The sequence below is a fragment of the Myiozetetes cayanensis genome, unplaced genomic scaffold, assembly GCF_022539395.1.
Source record: "Myiozetetes cayanensis isolate MyiCay16 unplaced genomic scaffold, myiCay2020 scf14, whole genome shotgun sequence".
NCBI lineage: Eukaryota > Metazoa > Chordata > Aves > Passeriformes > Tyrannidae > Myiozetetes > Myiozetetes cayanensis.
Window position 1 is genome coordinate 2,382,626 of NW_026087048.1, and position 18,851 is coordinate 2,401,476.

Genomic DNA, 18,851 nt, shown 5'->3' on the forward strand with positions numbered 1-18,851 from the left:
TCCTGCTGGCGTTGCTGCAGCAGCTCCAGCTCCACACGTGCCCAGGTCAATGGCACCTGAGCTGTGCAGGCTGACTGCTCCCTAAGCTCTGTGTGTGGCACCCATCTCCTCCCGGGGGGTGAACTGCCTGTGCAGGTGACACCCCATACCCCTGGAGTGGGCCTGTTCCACTCCCTGGGGCAGCAGTGATGTTGTAAAGCCCGGCAGTGAAGGGAGGACATTTACCTTTGGGCACTGCTCGGACCCTGTGAGCTGCAGGGGGGCTGCTGTGACCCCTCCAGGTGGGGCCTCTGGCAGTGCAGGGCGTGGACAGTGGGAGCTGCTGTGACCACACCCCAAACCTTGTTCACTGGACCTCTCCAGTATCCTAAAGCCTAGGACAGGTACCTTCCTGAGAATGACTGTTAGATGTATTTAGCTCAGACTTCTGTCTCCCTTTTGATTTGGAGGAAGATTCTGTTACAATTTTTCTAAATATTTTCTCTCCTTGCTTCCCTCCTCCTGCCTTGTCCCAAACTCCAAAGCTTTGGGATAGTGTTGATGTTTATACATTTTACACCCAAGTACAAGAACATGAAAGCAAGCATATTAATCATATTTAAGCAACTGCAAATCAATGTCTGCTGTTTAAAGCCAACAGAACAGTGTAAGTTTTAAGTTCAGTAAGTATTGTATAGATACACCTTAAGTTCAGTTGATGAAAATTGTGCATAAAATGTTACCAACGCTGTAAGTTATTTTTAATAAAGAAAATTGTATCGCAGTTCTTGTGTGGTACTCTCTGAGTAGAATGGGATACACTGAAATTGGTACTGTGAGTGTGTCTGAAGGGTGGGGTGGGTATGGGAAAGGGATAATGTTGTGTATTATGTAATTATGCAGGTTTCATTTTCCTGTTAGGATTGGCACGTGGGCTTGCTAAGCGTGTTTAGCTGGTGTAAAAAACGTTGTCTGTGTTAGCTGAGCTCAAGGTACCAGTCTGGATGTTGTATCAGGTGATTGTTGACTGACCTTTTTCTCCCCTTCAGGGTAGTGAATGATTTAGAATCCAGATGGAATCCTGAATTACAGCACTGGCTCGAGGTTACAGCTGTGACAGGATCCTCAGCAGTGATTTGGGGGTGTCTGACACTCACCCAGCTCTGAAGACTCCACCTTTTCAGGCTTGAATTCAACATTCAGGTGCTCAATTACTCACATCTGATCTTTCCACAGGCGTTGAGAGAGGCTTTTATTCTTGTAAAAAAACTTAGTTGTGTGATTTCTCGTGAGAATAGTTGGCCAATCACTTTGAGTAACATCTGTTCTGAAATTGAGGGGGGAAATTTGTTTCTTGGGGAAACAGTTTCCCTTTTCTGAATTGCCTGTTTGATTAAAATAATGTTTTCAAGATCATGTATTATTACATGGTGTATATTATTTTTACATAATTATGTAAATATCAATTTAATTAATATTAATCATTATAATTATTGTAATATTAAGTTATAATATTACAAATAATACTGAAATAATGGGACAGAGGATTCTTAACTGATTTACTTATAATCAGGATGTTTGGGTTGTTTTGTTTCCGAGGTTTTTTTTTTGTGGGTGCGTGTCTTTTTTTTTTTTTTTTCCTTCAGCATGCCTTTCCTAAATTCCTTTTTCTTCATGTTCCTAATTCTGTCGCAGCAGGATCTCAACTATTGTAGATTACATTTTTTTTCATCAGGAGTTTCAGAAGAGATTTCTTTATTAATCTTGAGGTTTGCCATTAAGTCTAAAATTCTCTAGGTCTGGCCACGTGGTCTCAGTGTGAACTCGGGTTCAGTCCAAAGGACATCCCGAGCACGATGCTTTCAGGTTCGTTATTTACACACGCCCAGCCTTCGGTCTAAGCAGCTGGCAGGTTTGGATCTGCCGTGCTGACAAAAGGATTTCACCGAAACAAACGCACATCTCCCTCTGTGCTGTCGCTGCGGAGGCATTTTTTTTTTAAAGCGTTTTCCCTTTGTGACAGGAAGTCGCTCCTCCCCTCCCTCCCTCCCTGCTGTCCCCTCCCGGTGCTGTGGGACGATCGCCGTGCCCGGGGGTCGCTCGGGCCGGGGGAAGGGGGCGCGGCCGGGGCTGTTCCAGCGCAGGGCCGGGCAGGGTGAGGGGGCTGGGCTGGCGAGCCCCCCGTGCCGGCCCTGCCCGCAGCCCCTCGGCCCCCCGGGCCGGCCAAAGGTTGGCGGCGCTCCCACCGAGTCCAAGGGTTGGGTGCCCGTGCCGGGAGGCCGAGCCCGGCATTCCCGCGGGTGGCTTTGCAGGTTTGTGCTGCCTCTCCGAGCGCAGGAGGTTGGAAGTCCGGGATAGGATTTACTAAAAATATTTCTTGTCTTTTGCAGACGTGGATTCAGAACTTCCTGGTCAGGGATTCAGCAACTCTGCTCCTTAGGAAATTATTCTGACCTGTCAACGATACCAGGTCAGGCTGCCGCTAGAAACGAGCTAATAAAAGTACTCCCTGTTAATAAGCTTTTCACGTCTGCTGGTTCTGAGCAGATGGAGTGCGGCGCTCTAGGAGTCTTGCCCTGGGGGAGTACAGCCTAACCAGCTGATAAGCTGTGATGTAAATCCTGGGCTGGCTTGGTGGGTTTTCTTTGGGAACCCTCCTCCAGCAGCTGAATTATTTTATTATGCTCTTTTATTGCAGTAGTTACTATTTCTGATGTCGGAGTACCGATCATCCAGCTTCTCTCTTTCTCCTAGAGACGATGTCTTCTGGAAATGACTGTCGACCCCAGACTTTCAGCAAACCAGCACTGAGTGAGAAGGAAGCAGCTGAATTGGTTGACAGGGTGTTTGGATTAAAGGTGTCTTGGCTGAGGCCACTGCCCAGCTATGACGATCAGAACTTCCACGTGCGCGTCTCGGGGAACAGCAACGGGGCTGGAGGTGCTGCTGAGTTTGTCCTCAAAATCACCAACTCGGAAGACAGCCAGGAGCCTGAACTCATCCAAGCGCAGACCCAGGCCATGATGTTTCTCAGTGCTGAGGGCTTTCCTTCAGCTACTCCTCATCTCACAAAAGATGGTTCCATAATGTCTCTGGAGTCGGGAGGTGAGCGATTGCCAGCACCTTTGCTGCCCCGCCCTGAGCTCAGCAGCAGCTCGGATGTGGCACACTGGGTATCTGCTGAAGGGAAACTCTGGGCTTATCTTTAAATCTTAGAGGATGTGTGTCAGGTGACCTGTCTTACACCCATAATAGCCCAGACTTGAAATAGCAGAAGAAAAGCAACTCAAAGAGAGTAATAATTAACTATGAGAACACTTAGGAAGTCACTTCAACGTAATGAATTGGATAAAACATTGATGTGACGTGTCCATGCACAAGAAAAGGAAAAAAAGGCCTCATTGACTAAGTGATGCTCGAAATTGTTTGCCTACAGAATGGTGTAAAATACAGTTCTAACCCATCTATGAAGCCAGAACAAATTGCTTTGACAGTACTTGGAAGAAAAAATTGGGTTGATATTTGGCTTTTACTGTCACTGTAACCTTCCTACAAAATCTGGGATTCTGTTCTGCTGCAAAGCCATCAGTGGGGGTGTGTGGGCACTGCAGGAACCCTGATGTTGGCAGAGTCACTCCCAAGCACAAAGACTTGAAATCCAGCATAGATTGCAAGTGTGTTAAGGTTTGCACATCATTGTACAACATGCTGGTCAATCAAATCTTTGCATGAAACCTGTTTCATCAGCTGCATCTGCTGACTCCTACACTGAGACAAACCTTTTTTGCCTCTTGCATTGACTAATGCTCAACAGCACAGGTGGAAGTGACTGACTGATCTGTCCTTGCTTGTCAGGTGCTGGGAACAAGAAGCACATGGTCAGGCTGCTGACCTACCTGCCAGGAACGCCCGTGGCCAAAATTGCCACCAATGCCCAGATCCTGTACGAGATCGGTAAACTGGCTGCCAGGCTGGATAAAGCGCTCGCAGAGGTGAGTGCTCATCTGCAGCCCCAGACTTCACCAGAGTCTCTTCAGCATTTCTTGTTCCTGGGCTGCAGAATGTGATTGGTGGGTGCAGGTGTCACTGATCATCCCTCAGTGTCCTCTCCAAACTCTGAATTCCTTCTGACTCGGGGACTTTCTCCTGGTCATTAGCCCTGTGACCATTTAACATCGGTAGCAGGTGGTTCCTTGCCCGCAGTGCCAGCTGTGCCATCGAACAGAGATCTGTGACACCTCTCATTTGCACTGCTACCACTCAGTCTTAATGCAAAGTAAGTTCTTCCTTTAGTCTGTAATTACACAGGATAATAAACCTGATAAATCAGCCAGTTATTAAGTTTGATACATAAAAGAACTCTTGCATTATTTATTGCCTTTCATTAACCTCTCCTTCTCATGTTCTGACTCCCAGCTTCAGACAATTATGAAATGTGAATTGCCAGCTTTGCTAACCACATTCTTAAATTACAAAACCATTTTTCAGTTGGGAAAGATAACTTACTGTTGCCTTCTGGCACACTGGTCACACTCTTATAATGCGATTAAAGCAATTGATGTAGACGAGCTGGTCTCAAAATATGCCTGTGACTGATCCTGCCAAGGAGGAAGTACTTGATGAGAAAGCAAATTCTGATGGAAAAGGCTCTTTATGCCCTTAACATACGGATTATCATCTACCAAGGCTTGCCACTGAAAAGAAAGCAAATTACGACAGTTCTCGTCAAAACTTCAAAATGCTGTTGGCACTAAAAATAATACCTAAGGTATTAAGTTTCCTGATGACAGACTGGAAAATACAGCCTGCCTTTTTTTACCCAGTTAATTCACTTTGTCCCCTTGATAGCAGAGCAAGGTGCCATGCTGTGTTCTGTGCCCCAGACTGTGCTCCACCCCCTCCCTTGCTGGTGTCTGTGTGGATGTGTCTCGGATGTGCCGCAGCCACCGAGTGGAAATGAGTTTATGGCTGACCCCCTAAGGCTTGGCAGTGACGAGGGTCACGACTTCCCACCCTTACCAGCAGGTGGCTTTATTCCTGCCGGTGTGTGGCCCTCCACAGCGTTAGGGATCCTGCCTTGTGATTGTGGTTTGGGCTTGATGTTGCTCCTTGCTCGTACACGGTCTGTTTTTTTATCAGTCAGTGATCATTAAGAGCTTTAATTACAAGCATAGTTTTTTATGTTTTTTTTTTTAGGAGAAGCCAGCTGCTCTCATGGGAAGTCTTTTTATTGGCCCTGTGCACTACTCAAATCTGGCCATCAAGCATTTGAGGAGTGCAGGTGTGGGGTGTGCAGAGGGAGAGATGTTTTTCCTCTCTGAATGCCCCTTTCCAAACCACCTTTTCCATTTGCTGGGTTGAGGACCTCATTTGTTTAAAATATCGAGGCCTGGTGGTACAAAGGCAAATTCCCATGAGGATGAAGTCGTGGTCAGTGTCTGCATGAAGTACCCTTGTCCCCAGGGCTTGTCACACTCCAGCTGTTCCTAAGGCTGGTCCCACCTTCCAAAGCACGGAGTGTGCCCGTTCCCAGCAGGCTGGCAGGTTTGGTGTCCCTGCTGCTGTGCTGTCTTTCTGCAGTGCCAGCTGTGCAGGATGGGCTCTGCCAGCCTGGGGCTCTGCCTTGGCAGGGCCTCAAAGTGCCTGCATCACATCACACTACAGACATTGTCAACAGCAATTTCAGATGATTTCAGTGACAAATGACTTAATATATAACCTTTGTGGGAGATAACAACATCCAGATTGTATGGAGATACTAAGATGCCTTAATCATTCTTCAGGTTATTATTTTACTTGATGTAAAAGCAATAGTGCAAGTCATGGTGCTTTTCTGTGAGTCTCATTAGAAACCTGGTAAAGTTTACAGGGGCTTGGAATCAAGCCCTTTAATCACAAACCCAGCGCTTTTACTTACGGCCTATTTTTCCTGTGTGCTTTTTCCCAAGAAATTCCATCATCCATCAGTGAAAAGTCTGCACCGGGGTCAGTTCATCTGGAACCTGGCAAATGTTCCTCTTTTGGAGCAGTACATTGATGCCTTGGGCCAGAACAAATACCGTGCAGTGGTGGAACAAGTTATTGAGCAGTTTAAAGGGAAAGTGATACCCAAGCTAAGCAGTTTTCGAGCCTGTGAGTATTTTATTCTCATTTTAGTTACGTTGAAATGAGACACAGAAAATGCTTTCAGGAGTTTGAGTCTGTGTAGAAGGCAAAAAAGTAAATCTCCTTTCTCCCCCTGCCTAGATGTGGGCAAACATTGTGCTGAATGGACACAGCATGTGTAAGCCAGGAGGAATGTGCTGGCCAGGGTCAGGGTCAGCTCCTTTCTGCTGAGTTTGCTTCCAGTTAAGGTGATGATTTTCATGCTGTTGTATCAGGTTACTGAGTATATATGAGTGCACCACTTCATAAAGGCCCCGACAAGTACTGAATCATGCTTTTGGAATTCTGCTCATGTTGATCTTGATGACAGTGTGACAGTTTTGTAGCTGGAAAGTGCTGTTGTGTGTTTGGGAAATGTGCAGCAAATCACAGGTACTACGAGACCAGTCAGATCTCAAAGCACTCCCTCCATCCACTGCTGTCAGTGCAGTGGAGGTTCCTGGGAAGCAGTAAAAGTGTGAAAGGCAGCTCTTGATGCTGCAGGCGACTCGTGTGGTTTTGTAGTTGAGTGTTAGTTTGAGCCTCTGTGCATCTTCTCAAAGCTGCTCCACTGAGAAACGCAGCGGGGAAAAAAAATTCCGCTGTTTAATGGTTGTTAAACACTGTTTCTATTTCACCTGTGCTTAGGTATCAATCATGGAGATCTCAATGACCACAACATCCTCGTAGACTCCAGCTGTGCTTCCCTGGAGAACCCCCAGTACAGAGTGTCGGGCATCCTGGACTTCAGCGACATGAGCTACGGGTGTTACGTGTTTGAGGTGGCCATAGCCATCATGTACATGATGATCGAGAGCCCAGACCCTCTGGGCGTTGGGGGGCACGTTCTGGCAGGGTTCGAGAGCGTGGTGCCGCTCACGGCCGAGGAGAGAGGGGCCCTCTTCCTGCTGGTGAGCGGGAGGTTCGCGCAGTCGCTCGTCATCGCCGCCCACACGGCTCTGCTGTACCCGGAGAACAGGGAGTACCTCATGATCACGGCCAAAACCGGCTGGAAACACTTAATGACGATGTTCGAGATGGGACAGGAAGCGGTGGAGAAGAAATGGTTTGAGACCACCCAGGCGTACGCACAGCACGCACCTGCCCCGTCGGTCGGGGGCTGCTGAGGTGTCACCGGCAGTGACACTGGACCAAGTAAAGGCAATAAAGTGGGCGCTGCCTGGGCTGGATGGGGCTCCTTCACGGGCAGGGCAGTAACTGGGCTTGGTCTCTCTTCCCCAGGGAGTGTGGCCATTTCCCACCCTCACAGCAGAGTGTGGCCATCACTGACCCTCACGGCTCAGGTTGTGGCCATCACTGACCCTCAGGCCGGGGGTATGGCCATCACTGACCCTCAGGCCGGGGGTGTGGCCATCACCGACCCTCATGCCGGGGTGTGGCCATCACTGACCCTCAGGCCAGGGGTATGGCCATCACTGACCCTCGGGCCGGGGGTGTGGCCATTATTGACCCTCAGGCCGGGGGTGTGGCCATCACTGACCCTCAGGCCGGGGGTGTGGCCATTCACTGACCCTCGGGCCGGGGGTGTGGCCATTCCTGACCCTCGGGCCGGGGGTGTGGCCGTTCCCGCCCTGCTCCGCTGTCCCCGCCCCGTTCGTGGCAGGACAGAGGCCCCGCCCCCGGCGCAGGGCGCATGCGCGGCGGCCATTGCCGAGGCGGCGGTGAAGGCTCTGGCGCGGCCGCCTCGCCCGGTTCGTGCCGCGGGACGGGACCCGCCGGCCCCGCCCGGCCCAGCGGCTCCTCCGGGGCCCGCCGTGAGTGAGGGCGGGCGGCGGGCGGGAGGGGGGGTGCGGGGCGCGGCCCTGCGCGGCGCGGGGGGCGGCGAGGCCCTGGCGTTCCGCCGCGCTGAGGATGACTGTGCAGTGCGGGCGGGCGGAGCGCCCTCTGGGGCCAGGCCGGGGGCGCTCGGTGCTGGTGCCGCTTCACGTGTCCCGTGTTCCCCGCAGGCCCGGTGCCGGTTCCTCTGCCCGTTCCCGGTTCACTCCCCTTTGTTCCCCGCAGGCCCGGTGCCGGTTCCTCTGCCCGTTCCCGGTTCACTCCTCTTTGTTCCCCGCAGGCCCGGTGCCGGCTCCCGTTCCCGGTTCCCTCGTAGGCCCGCTGCCCGCGGCGCGTCCCCGGCACGATGGTGAGTGTCCCCCTCCCCGGGGCTCTGCGGGGCGCGGAGCTGCCGAGTCACGGCCCGGAGCTCACCGGCTGGTTGGGTCTGTTCTGGCACACGGGGACTTGGAGGGTTGGTGACAAGAGACTGACGGTACTTACTGAGCTATTGCTTTTTACAGTCTCGAAGATATGACTCCAGAACTACCATATTTTCTCCTGAAGGTATTTTTTAACCCCACACTTTCAAGTAAACTCTGACTGCTCTATTCGTCTTCTCACTTGCGTGAAGGTTGGTTGTTTATAGAGGGTTTCCATCTGTGTATGAGTTACAGAAATCATATTTGCCCAACAGAAGTAGCACCCAGTGCTGTAAGGACACCAAGGGTCCGAAGTGGACGTTTCCAAATTCGTTCTAACTGAAGCAATAATAAACCCTTCCCCTGTTAGTGAGTAATATCACCTGCCACGTTTTTTAAATAACCATTTATCTCTTATTTGATATGGTTGGATTTTGTCACTGTCCCCCAAGACTGGACAATATCCTGCTGGTGCAGTCACACCTCTCCTTGTTATTCTTGCACACGCTGAAACCAAGTGTGTGCACACCACGTTTTCCTATTTCTTAGATGGATGAACTCAAAAAGTTCATTATCAGATATTTTCTTTGATTATTGAAAATTCACTTTGGCTCATTTTCCTGCAGTAGAGCCTTCTCTAGATTTTTTTTTTTAACTTTTTTAAAGGAAGGGTGTTTTCCCCATTTTGGGATTTTTCCTTCTCCAATTCCTTCCTCCCGTCCCACCCATTAATTTCCTATCAACTGGTAACAGCCTGGAGAATTAAGAGCAGGTTGTATAACGAGCACCTGCCAGACTGGTGCCAGTTGAAGTCGCGGCGTGAACTTGGTGTTGTTGGGTGTTGCTGTTTGCTGTTGTTGATTGAAACCCTCTCCCAGGTCGCCTGTACCAGGTGGAGTATGCCATGGAAGCCATCGGACACGCAGGCACCTGCCTGGGAATTCTGGCCAACGACGGAGTCCTGCTGGCGGCAGAGAGACGCAACATCCACAAGCTGCTCGATGAGGTGTTCTTCTCAGAGAAAATCTACAAACTGAACGAGTGAGTTGAAATGATGATCAAATTGGTGTTATTAGTAACAAAAGGCTGATTAGCACATAACCTGGTTTTATTTAATTGGAAGTGTGAACAGTCTTTTGGTTTGGTGTTTTAGACGAGTATGACTGTTTTGTTGCTGCTCACTTCAGTAGTTCTCCTTCTAAAGCAGAAGTATTGCTTGGTTTGATTTTTTATGTCTCTAGGAGAATTTTCCAGGTGGAATAGTTGTTGTGCTGTTTGTTGTAGTGTGCCATACGAGGTAATGGCATTGCAGCACCTCAGAAAATTGGGAATTCTGTTTTACAAAGTACCATTGGGGGGCAGAATGAAGAATGCACACAAGAACCACCATGCTACTTCAGTTTAGTATCCTCTTCTAAGTCTTTGTTTTATTTTGGTGACTCAAAAGAGAATAAGATAATTGGGTGCCTTAGGCTTCTTTGCCACAATTGTAGCAGAAATGATACCTCTCCCTATTACAACTTCCATTTTAGTTCTCTGGAAATTAAATTTGTGATGTCACAGCAGAGATCATTACAGATTATGCTTTCTTGCCTGTAAGGGAGGTAGAGCTTCATCCTTGCTGGAGGGTGCACATGAAACACAAACAGTTTTTCATCCTGTCAGCCTCCCATTCCATGTTGATCATGAGGGGAGTTAGAACAGTAGGAAGCACTGGATTTTAGAGGAGGCAGTGTAAGAATAGCCCTGCTATTTTCTGTGAAATTCCTAATTTCACAAATCCTTCTTGGGTAACGAAAGCTTTGTAGCAACATGATGTTGGGCTGAAGAGCTCTTCATTTAAGAGCTAACAAACAATCAAGGACGTGAAGTGCTTGTTTTTGTTAGGATCATATCCAGGCCACCGAGTTTCAGTGACACAGATGCCATGTGTCAGCCAGCAACTCCCGCTGGAGGGCTGTCACATCTGTGTGGTTCCACGTCAGGTGGCATCCTGAGAGGCACCTGCATGTACCTCATGGCTCTTGTAAAGCCACCCAGGACTTCATCATCTTTGGCATGACCCTCTTCTCAGAACTGTCTGTGGAACGAATGTGCTGACTCATTCGCTGTCCACCTCTGCTCTCAGGGAATGGTTGCTGATGTTTCTGGTGTACCCCAAAGGCAGGAGCTGATGAACCTGTTTTATGTGGCAGCTTTGATCAGACAGGCCTGACAGAAGGTGTTGTGCTTGGCCCCCCGTGTGGAGATGTGGCTGTTGGGTGCAGATGGATGGGAATTCAGTCAGTCTGTGCTTCCATTGCAGGGACATGGCTTGCAGCGTGGCAGGAATCACTTCAGATGCCAATGTTCTAACAAACGAGCTGAGACTGATTGCACAGAGGTGGGTGTTAAATCAAAATGAACATGCATTTAGCAGATCAGAAGTAGATTGAAATACAACAGCCAGATCAAAGAGGCTCTAACTTGGGAACTTGTGGTACAGAATACTGTCAGCAAAACAAGTTTTGAACACGTTTTTTTTTCCCTCTTTGATATTAGGTATTTGTTACAATATCAAGAGCCCATTCCTTGTGAACAACTGGTAACAGCACTGTGTGATATCAAGCAGGCTTACACACAGTTTGGAGGTAACGGAGTGCGATGAGTCATTGTGTTATTAAATGTCTAAGGAACAATTCTCTGACATCATACATGAAGGATCTAAATCTCTGGACAGCTCTACTGAATTCTTCTCAGCAAGTTATACTGAGAAAAACAATAGCCTAATTTAAGAGGGGAATGGGTAGTCATGGTTACTGCTTTGCTGCTGAAGGTGCTACTTTTTATTGATTGGGAAATTGATGGCTGAGATGCCAGCCCGTTGCACAGAATGCTTTGAGTGCTCTTGCATTTAATCAGTGCCTTCAAAAGACCAGCAGAGAATTGTTTGATAGGCAGCTTTTCAACGTTTGGGGCCCACCCAAAATGTAGCACTTCCAAAAATACTATTTCTGTGGCTCGAGCAACATGTCAGAAAGTGATGTTGTCTTGTTCCTTAGCATGTGAGCTGATGATTCTCTGTTTTCCATACTTGTAGTGTGAAAGAATTACCTTTTAGGTACTTAGCTTTTGACACTGTTAAGTTAAATATTTTAACAGCTAAGTTACATGCTTTGAATATTCAATTTGGTTTAAAGTCCTGAGATGATAAATTACAATTTGTGGAGACAGAAATGAGCTCTTGGGGTTAAATGGAATAAATCTCTGCTGCTCCCCCCCCCTCCCCCAAAAATCTTAAAAAGAAATGCTGGCCTGCTTATCTCAAGCAACAGAAGTGCAGAACTGTCTGTGTTAAATCCCAGTTCACAGGAACAGATTTGGAAAAAGAAATCAAAGAAAATAATTGTCACTCATGACCAATCGGGTTGCTAAATTTAGATTGCTAATAGCCTTCTTTTCAACAGGAAAACGCCCTTTTGGTGTGTCGTTGCTCTATATTGGCTGGGATAAGCATTATGGATTTCAGCTGTATCAGAGTGATCCCAGTGGAAATTATGGAGGCTGGAAAGCTACATGCATTGGGAATAACAGCGCTGTAAGTTCTGGGCTTTTTCTTCTCAAAAGACCAAGGAAAAAGGTGTAAATTGCACTGTGCTAATTAAAATTTGTGATGTCACAGCTGAGTTGTTGATTACTAGTGCAGAAGAGATTCACAGGTAATTCTAGCAGTGCTGCTGTTACTCATATATTGATATTATCTGCTGAAAAGCCCAACGGTTCGGTTGATTGCCCAAAGACACCTTTTTAACTTCTGTCCAATTTACAGGCAGCCGTGTCAATGCTAAAGCAGGACTACAAGGAAGGAGAAATGACCTTAAAGACCGCGCTGGCACTGGCCATCAAGGTCCTGAACAAAACCATGGATGTCAGCAAGCTCTCTGCAGAGAAAGGTGAGCTCCTGCAGCCGCACCCTGTGTAGATGTGGATTGTTGGCTCTTTTGTCATGCAAACAGTGAGTGGTGTCTGGGAGGAGGAGAGTCGCTGCAGAGGTGTAAATGCTGCCCTGCTCTGCTGCAGGGGGACGACAAGAGCCTTCTGCTTGCCTGTCCACCTCGCCCCTGTGCTGATTGCTCTGCCCGCAGGACAAACTGTAATGCGCTGTGTGTTCCATGTGTTTCAGTTGAAATTGCAACACTGACGAGAGAGAACGGAAAGACAGTGATAAGGGTTCTGAAGCAGAAGGAGGTGGAACAATTGATTAAGCAACATGAGGAGGAGGAAGCGAAAGCTGAACGTGAAAAGAAGGAAAAGGAACAAAAAGAGAAGGAGAAATAGAGTATGAAATCAGGTGTTGTCTAGATAATAAAGGACCTGCTTCAGTAAAAGATAATCTGGATTTCTGTCTGGTAGAAGCCATGGAGGACCCAGAATTACTTTTGATGAACCAGGTCCTTAATCATCATTTAGATAATTAGTTTACCGCTCCTTCCATTGACCAATAATTGCTTTAATTCTTGAACACTCTATTTCTTTCATCTTCTTTTTTTTTATTATGGAATAAAATTTAAGAAGAATAGTGATGGGTGTCTTTATTTCCTTAGTAATGCCTGGATATGCACAATCTTGAGGAATTTATTCGCTTCAAACCATTAAAACAAGGTATATGCTAGTTGGTAAAGAACAAATATGGTGTTAGAATTGCTAGAACTTTGTGTGTATGTGTGGGTTTTCCTTTTAAGGTAGTGCAAAGAGCTCCATAGTTGGAGAAGCCATTTCACAAATACAGAATTAAAGTGTGCTGGCATGCCAAGTTTTAGTTTTGGCCTATTTTGTTCTATAACAGGCTCTGTCAAACTGATGGTCTTGCAAGCAGTAGTGTTTTAAAAATGCCCTGTAGCAAATGTGTTCAGTTTATCATAGCCTTCACCAGTGCATGTGTTTTCTAAGAAATTATTCATACTACACGAGCTGTATTCACACAAACTAGGAAGATATTTTACAAAGGCCGTGTGAAAATGTTAATCTGTCTTGTCAGAATAAAGATAGGTAAATAAAAGAGTGCATGATTTTAGGCCATGTTGACTATTTCACATTTTATCCTGAAAGAAAGGTGAGATGTTTTATGTTTAGCTTAGTGTTGCTGATACTTCCCCAGAGAATTTGGTTCCGTTTTCTGGCATAACAGTCTAAAAAAAAACCAGTTAACCACCTAAGAAATCATAATATTTGTGCATGAATTAGAAATGATAATTTTTGTCCAGCTTGTCCCTATACTGAATGCAGGAAAGTGTAATTTTCAGATTAGCAAAAATCTTCTGGGGAAAAAAACCCAAACCAAAACAGAGGAAATGAAAACAAGTTATTGAAAATTATTGTGCACCCTTTCAGATCTCAAGAGCAAACTGAAAAGCTCAAAGGGACCTGCTGAATTTGCAGCTGTGGCACTGGTGATCCAGCCCCTTTGTGCCCACCCTGCATTGCATCGGTCTTGTAGCTTTTTTTTGGTTGGTTGGATTGGTTGGTTGGGATTTTCACCCCAAAGGTTATGTGATGTGTGCAGGGTTGAACACGACCAGACTGAGCGAATCCACGCAGTGTTTTGTTGTTAATCCATCCCAGACACTCTTGACTAAAATGTACTTCGTCAACATGGCCAGAAATGACCCTTCCTCTCCACTAACCCCATTTTTGAGCTCACTGCTGTAAGAGTCACTGTTGAGAACAGAGGGAAGGAATCTGCCTTGAGGTGCCTGTGCTGCAGCTTGTGCAGATGCCCTGCACTGTGGCAGCCTCTGCAGGGACAGCAGGGGTGGCTGGGGGCTCTCTCCAGGCTGCAGGGCCTGTGCTTGCTCATTCTCCACATCTCAGTGCAGGCCAATTGCTTTAATCTTTTGTACTGAACTTAGACAGCACGTGGTTAATATTCAAATTTTACAGCCAGTAAAAGCTTGACTGACTCTTCTTTACACCTTGTGCAACAGTAGGTCTTCCAAAGTGACATAGGAATGGTATTTCATGTAAGGAGCTCTGAACAGTTGCAGACAACATGCAACGGGTAAGAATCAATCTCCATTATAAAGGGTTGTATAAATACCTCAAGCTCCATTTTTATGTAGAATTCCAGTGCTCAGTCTTTCTATTTTTTGATACCGTGAATGCAATATATCAGCCTCTTTTGCAGATTTCTGGATCACTGAGGATGGTTATACAAGTGCTTGGAACGTGCTCTAAAACAGCAATGCCAAAATGGAGTTGTGTCTCACTTCTCAAAGATGACTTGCAACAAAAGGGGATGGGCTCCAGCAATGCTTTTCTGTCTTTTGGGAGACCAGGAGAGCACCTGAGCTTGTGTTCATCGATGTACATAGCCCATGCAAGGCAGTTTGTTTAGTGGAGTCGTGTAAGTATTGTTAGATAGCTTAGGATATAGACTTACTGAAATATTTTTTCTTAAATGCATCTTTTTGTAACAAAATGGGGATAGCATTTCTTTGCCAAACACTGCATAATTTGCTGGTAAAGGAGAACTTTTTATAGGAGAACTGTAATAACAAAAACGTTGGAATGACTGGAGTAATTTTCCAATCTGTGCTCCATTATGTCTTGAAGCCTTGAGTTGTGTAGTTACCCTACCTTTTAAAAGATCTGTTTATTTAAAAGTTTTGTTTACCCAAAGTAAAAGTAGTGTCAAGTACTTGATGAGTATAATCTTTGAACGGTAATTACCAATTTAATTTAAAAAGCCATCATCTCTCCTGAGTGCCGTTAATAGCTGATAGTGAGCTGAGCCTCAGTAATGCCTTGGAGCAGGCAGGTAACTCCAGCTGGCACTCCTGTCCAAGACGTACAGCAAAGTTCTCCTGAAATAAATTTAATTTCTGATTCTTTTTCTGCATTTGAGCCTAGGGCAATAAGCAGATGCTGGGGATCTTTCATGACTAGAATCTTCCTGAGCCATCCTTGCAAGTTCCTTACCTGTTCTTCCTAGAGATAAGAGCAGTGTTTGGCTGCATTGGCCTATTGTGTTGATTCTGGCTTTATGTGTTTAAACAAACAAACAAAAAAAACCTAAAAAAAATCACCACCGTCTGTGCCTTTTCTGGGAGTGGTTTGGGGATAAGTCGTAAGAACAGAAAATGATTCTGGCGATACATTTGAGGTATCTTTGCTAATCAAAAGATCTTCCTGTTCTTTGTATGTTTTTTTTTTTTGGTGTGCGTAGTGTTTACGTAGAGTTTAGAGTGTATTGCATAAATATTTCAAATATTTAGCTATTGCTGTGGCTTCAGTGTTAATTTAACACCAGAACTGTGTGTGGTGCTGTGGAAGGTGACAGATTTTTCAGATTAGCTTAAAGTATTTACTTGAAACTGTTTGCATAATATGATGTTTGTAAACTTAACAACTGGGTAGCTTATATCTCACTTGACTGCATGATAGAGCTTGATAGGGCAAATATGCAAATATTCACAAATAGATTGTCCTAAGAAGTTGTAACGTGGTTTGTTATTCTAAGTAGCTTAAGAGGTGATGAAACTACCGCTTCTCCAGTGATATCTGTGCTGTCCTTGCATCTGTCAGTGTTTAAACAGAGTTAGCTTGTTTTCTAGGTGACTGTATTCTGTTCAAATAAAGTCAAACTTACTTCTGAGACTGCTTCTGATATGACCTCCTTTAGGAATGCTTCCCTCTTCATCCAGATATTTTACTTGAGAGTTACAAAAGCACTCAAATTGAGGTGAAAAACTTCTGATGTCAAATTTGACAGCTGCTTGTGGTTTGGTATGGATTTCTTTCTCTTCATAACCTCAGGAATAGGGACAGTACTTCTCCACTGGGCTGTGAGAATGACTTCATTATCGACTGCAAGTGTTCAGATGAATGGTTTGAGAGGCCCCAGAGCTGTATGGGATCCATGGATAACAGAGCTAAGTGTGTACAAGACAGTCAGACCAAGGAGTTAATGCACTTGGGTACTTCATACGTGAGAGAAATTGTGCAGCTTCAGACCAGATTAGATTCTAGGACTTCAGTGGCTTTCATTTTCTTTAAAGGATGTTTCCCATTACTGTTCTTCTCTAGTAAAAGCTGTCCTCATTTTCAAGTTTTAATTGGCAGTTATTTCTATTGCAATATGAAAATCCACTGAAGTAACGTGATCTAAGAGTACCCTTCACCGGCTTTAATCTGCAGGAAATTCAGCTTCACAAAGTTTTTAGAATATTTCTGATTTTACACAGAGAACTGAGCAGCTTGCTATTTTTATCTGTGTTTAATTTGGCATTTGGCTTTCCAGTTAAACTGCTGCTCAGTGCACAGTAAAAGCTGCCATCAGCCAATTTATTGCAGATTCTCAGAGCATACTTTAGTGGGGACCTTCAGATGTCACCTCCTGCTGACAAGGGCCCTTTGAAAACACCATTACTCATGTAATTGTTTAGGCTTTCACTTCATGACAAATACTAAACTTAACATGCTGGTGTTTCTTATTAACATTTTGCTCCAAGCTCAATGCAGCAGGAAGAAACAGCTGCTTATTTGTAACTACTATTTTCTAAAACAGTAACAACACAACATAATTAACATGTGCCAGATGATGCTGCTACATGAAATATTTAGCAAAAGGTTGGGCATGTAACCCAGACAGTTTTAATCCTTTTATATCTCACAGCATCTGTTTTGCCTGGTTAGGACCCAGCTGCACACAAATCCACAGTTATGTAATAAAACCACTTTGCTACGTCCTGCACGTTCAAGTGGCAGCTCCTTCAACACTGTTAGCGGGACATGAAGGCTCTAAAATGCATTTACTGCAGGGCACACACACTCTGCTGACAGAAATACAGATTTTACACGATAAACCTATGTTAGGAACACCAGGTGCAGTGCAGTGGTGAATCGGACCAGCTGTCATCAGAAACCACAGAGTTGCAATTTCAGTACAAATATTGCCAAGGAATTTTTGGAGCACTCAGAAAACGCTAGAACTCTGGTGTGTCACAAAAAGAATTAAAACAGGGTTCTTTTGTGCCCTGCTTTGGGCTAAAATATGTTTTTTATTTACTCCAAAATCTTGGCTCGACCACTGCATACACAGTGAGATTTTAGAATTAGAGCCCTGCTGCATCCTTTCACACATAATACGTTTTGATTGTGCAGGACAGGCAGCACACACACGGATTCTCACTATATAAAATGACCATGTTTACTGCAGGGTATTCAGATCAATAGAAGGGTGCTGGAAGAAACTCCTGTGTAAGCAGCCTTTTCCTGGCTGCAGAAAAACACGAGTTTAAAAAGGGATTCAAATGCTCCAGTATTCCGTTTTGGTCATTGAGAAGGTTCACAGTTTACACAGAGAGATGCACTATTTTTCTGTAAAAGAGGTTTGACAATTTACAACGTGCTTAATGAAATCTTGCTACTTTGGGTAATGCTCATTTTAGGAAGGTATAAAGTTGCTAAAATTATTTGAGTTAAATAAGGACCATTTTCCTGAGGAGAACAATATCTAGCACTTTTCGTGTTGCAGCTGATTAGCACTATGAAGCCATTTAGCCCTTCTTTCCAAATCTTTTCTCTCTGTGAAATATTTATCTTAGTTGTAAAAAATGCATTAATGCCAGCTGCTTCTATTTTTCTGTGGCAATGTGTACACCGTGCATTTCCATTAGGACAATTAAGGAAAAATCACTAATTGAGTTTCACAGCTTGTGCATTGAAAGTTGTCTTTTGTAACAGATTCTATTTATCTGATACAGAAAAAAAGGTGGGTGTTTTGTACAGAGTATTTATATGTTATATATATGTTATATATAATATATGTTATATATAATATATATGTGTTCTCTGTGGTTTATATATGTTATTATATATTATACATATGATGTGTATGTATATCTACAATATACATACAGATGGAAATATCATAGGTCTTTGTAGCTTGCATCAGTTCTCCTATTTGTGGTTAAAAGTTCCAAAATATTCTGATTCAGAAACTTTTAAAGAATCCTACTGATTTGGAAACTTAAAAACCAAACACCAGAAAACCAACAACCACCACCAAAAAAAAAAAAAAAAAAAAAAAACCAAAAAACCCACAAAACCCCACAACCAAAAAACCTCCTGAGTGTTTCATACGGAACGGAAATTAAAAGGTAGTTTAATTTTCCTTTTCTTTTTCGCTAGAAGCCACCGAAACTCACTCCCTCCCGCGAGCGCGGTGTGGAAGCAGCGGGCGTTGGCCGGGCTGGGTTTGCCGGAGTTTTTCGCGGGGACGAGCCTGAGGGAGCGGCGGTACCTGCCGGCAGCTCCTGCGGCGGCACCGGCTCCGGGAGCGCCTGGGGCAGCCCGGGGGGGTGTGTGGGGTGCTCGGGTGTGTGCGGTGTTCCGTGTGGGGTGATCGGGTGTCTGCGGTGTCCGTGTGGGGTGTTCGGGTGTGTGCGGTGTTCCGTGTGATCGGTCTCGCGGGGCCGGGACCGCCGCCCGCGCCCTGCGCTGGTTCCCGCCCCCCGCGCCCCCTCACGGCCCCCGCGGGGCGGGGCCAGC

General features: G+C 45.6%; 2 protein-coding genes across 4 annotated transcripts; both read left to right on the forward strand.

The window, feature by feature from the left end:
* The first annotated feature begins 1,956 nt into the window (after positions 1-1,956).
* HYKK (hydroxylysine kinase) lies at positions 1,957-7,330 on the forward strand. 2 transcript variants are annotated; one of them, XM_050309110.1, is made up of 6 exons: positions 1,957-2,208; positions 2,370-2,449; positions 2,734-3,084; positions 3,835-3,971; positions 5,928-6,111; positions 6,772-7,330. In XM_050309110.1, exons 3-6 carry the CDS (start codon positions 2,739-2,741, stop codon positions 7,248-7,250), a joined length of 1,146 nt encoding a protein of 381 aa, XP_050165067.1. In that variant the 5' UTR covers positions 1,957-2,208; positions 2,370-2,449; positions 2,734-2,738; the 3' UTR covers positions 7,251-7,330. The 2 variants fall into 2 exon arrangements, with proteins under 2 accessions (XP_050165067.1, XP_050165066.1); XM_050309109.1 differs by having other exon boundaries at positions 1,958-2,291.
* A 447-nt stretch (positions 7,331-7,777) lies between these two features.
* Positions 7,778-15,954, forward strand: PSMA4 (proteasome 20S subunit alpha 4). Of its 2 annotated transcripts, XM_050309112.1 has the most exons (9): positions 7,778-7,898; positions 8,201-8,269; positions 8,424-8,466; positions 9,200-9,362; positions 10,627-10,704; positions 10,863-10,951; positions 11,768-11,898; positions 12,130-12,253; positions 12,484-15,954. In XM_050309112.1, exons 2-9 carry the CDS (start codon positions 8,267-8,269, stop codon positions 12,636-12,638), a joined length of 786 nt encoding a protein of 261 aa, XP_050165069.1. In that variant the 5' UTR covers positions 7,778-7,898; positions 8,201-8,266; the 3' UTR covers positions 12,639-15,954. The 2 variants fall into 2 exon arrangements, with proteins under 2 accessions (XP_050165069.1, XP_050165070.1); XM_050309113.1 differs by lacking the exons at positions 7,778-7,898; positions 8,201-8,269; positions 8,424-8,466 and adding an exon at positions 8,517-8,533.
* The last annotated feature ends 2,897 nt before the right edge of the window (positions 15,955-18,851 follow it).

Excerpts from the sequence above, each read along its gene's own strand:
- HYKK (XM_050309110.1), top strand. The coding sequence starts at position 2,739 with ATGTCTTCTGGAAATGACTGTCGACCCCAGACTTTCAGCAAACCAGCA. Across the intron at positions 3,085-3,834 it reads AATGTCTCTGGAGTCGGGAG|GTGCTGGGAACAAGAAGCAC; the intron begins GTGAGCGATTGC and ends CTTGCTTGTCAG. Across the intron at positions 3,972-5,927 it reads TGGATAAAGCGCTCGCAGAG|AAATTCCATCATCCATCAGT; the intron begins GTGAGTGCTCAT and ends CTTTTTCCCAAG.
- PSMA4 (XM_050309112.1), top strand. Across the intron at positions 10,705-10,862 it reads CTGAGACTGATTGCACAGAG|GTATTTGTTACAATATCAAG; the intron begins GTGGGTGTTAAA and ends CTTTGATATTAG. Across the intron at positions 10,952-11,767 it reads GGCTTACACACAGTTTGGAG|GAAAACGCCCTTTTGGTGTG; the intron begins GTAACGGAGTGC and ends TCTTTTCAACAG.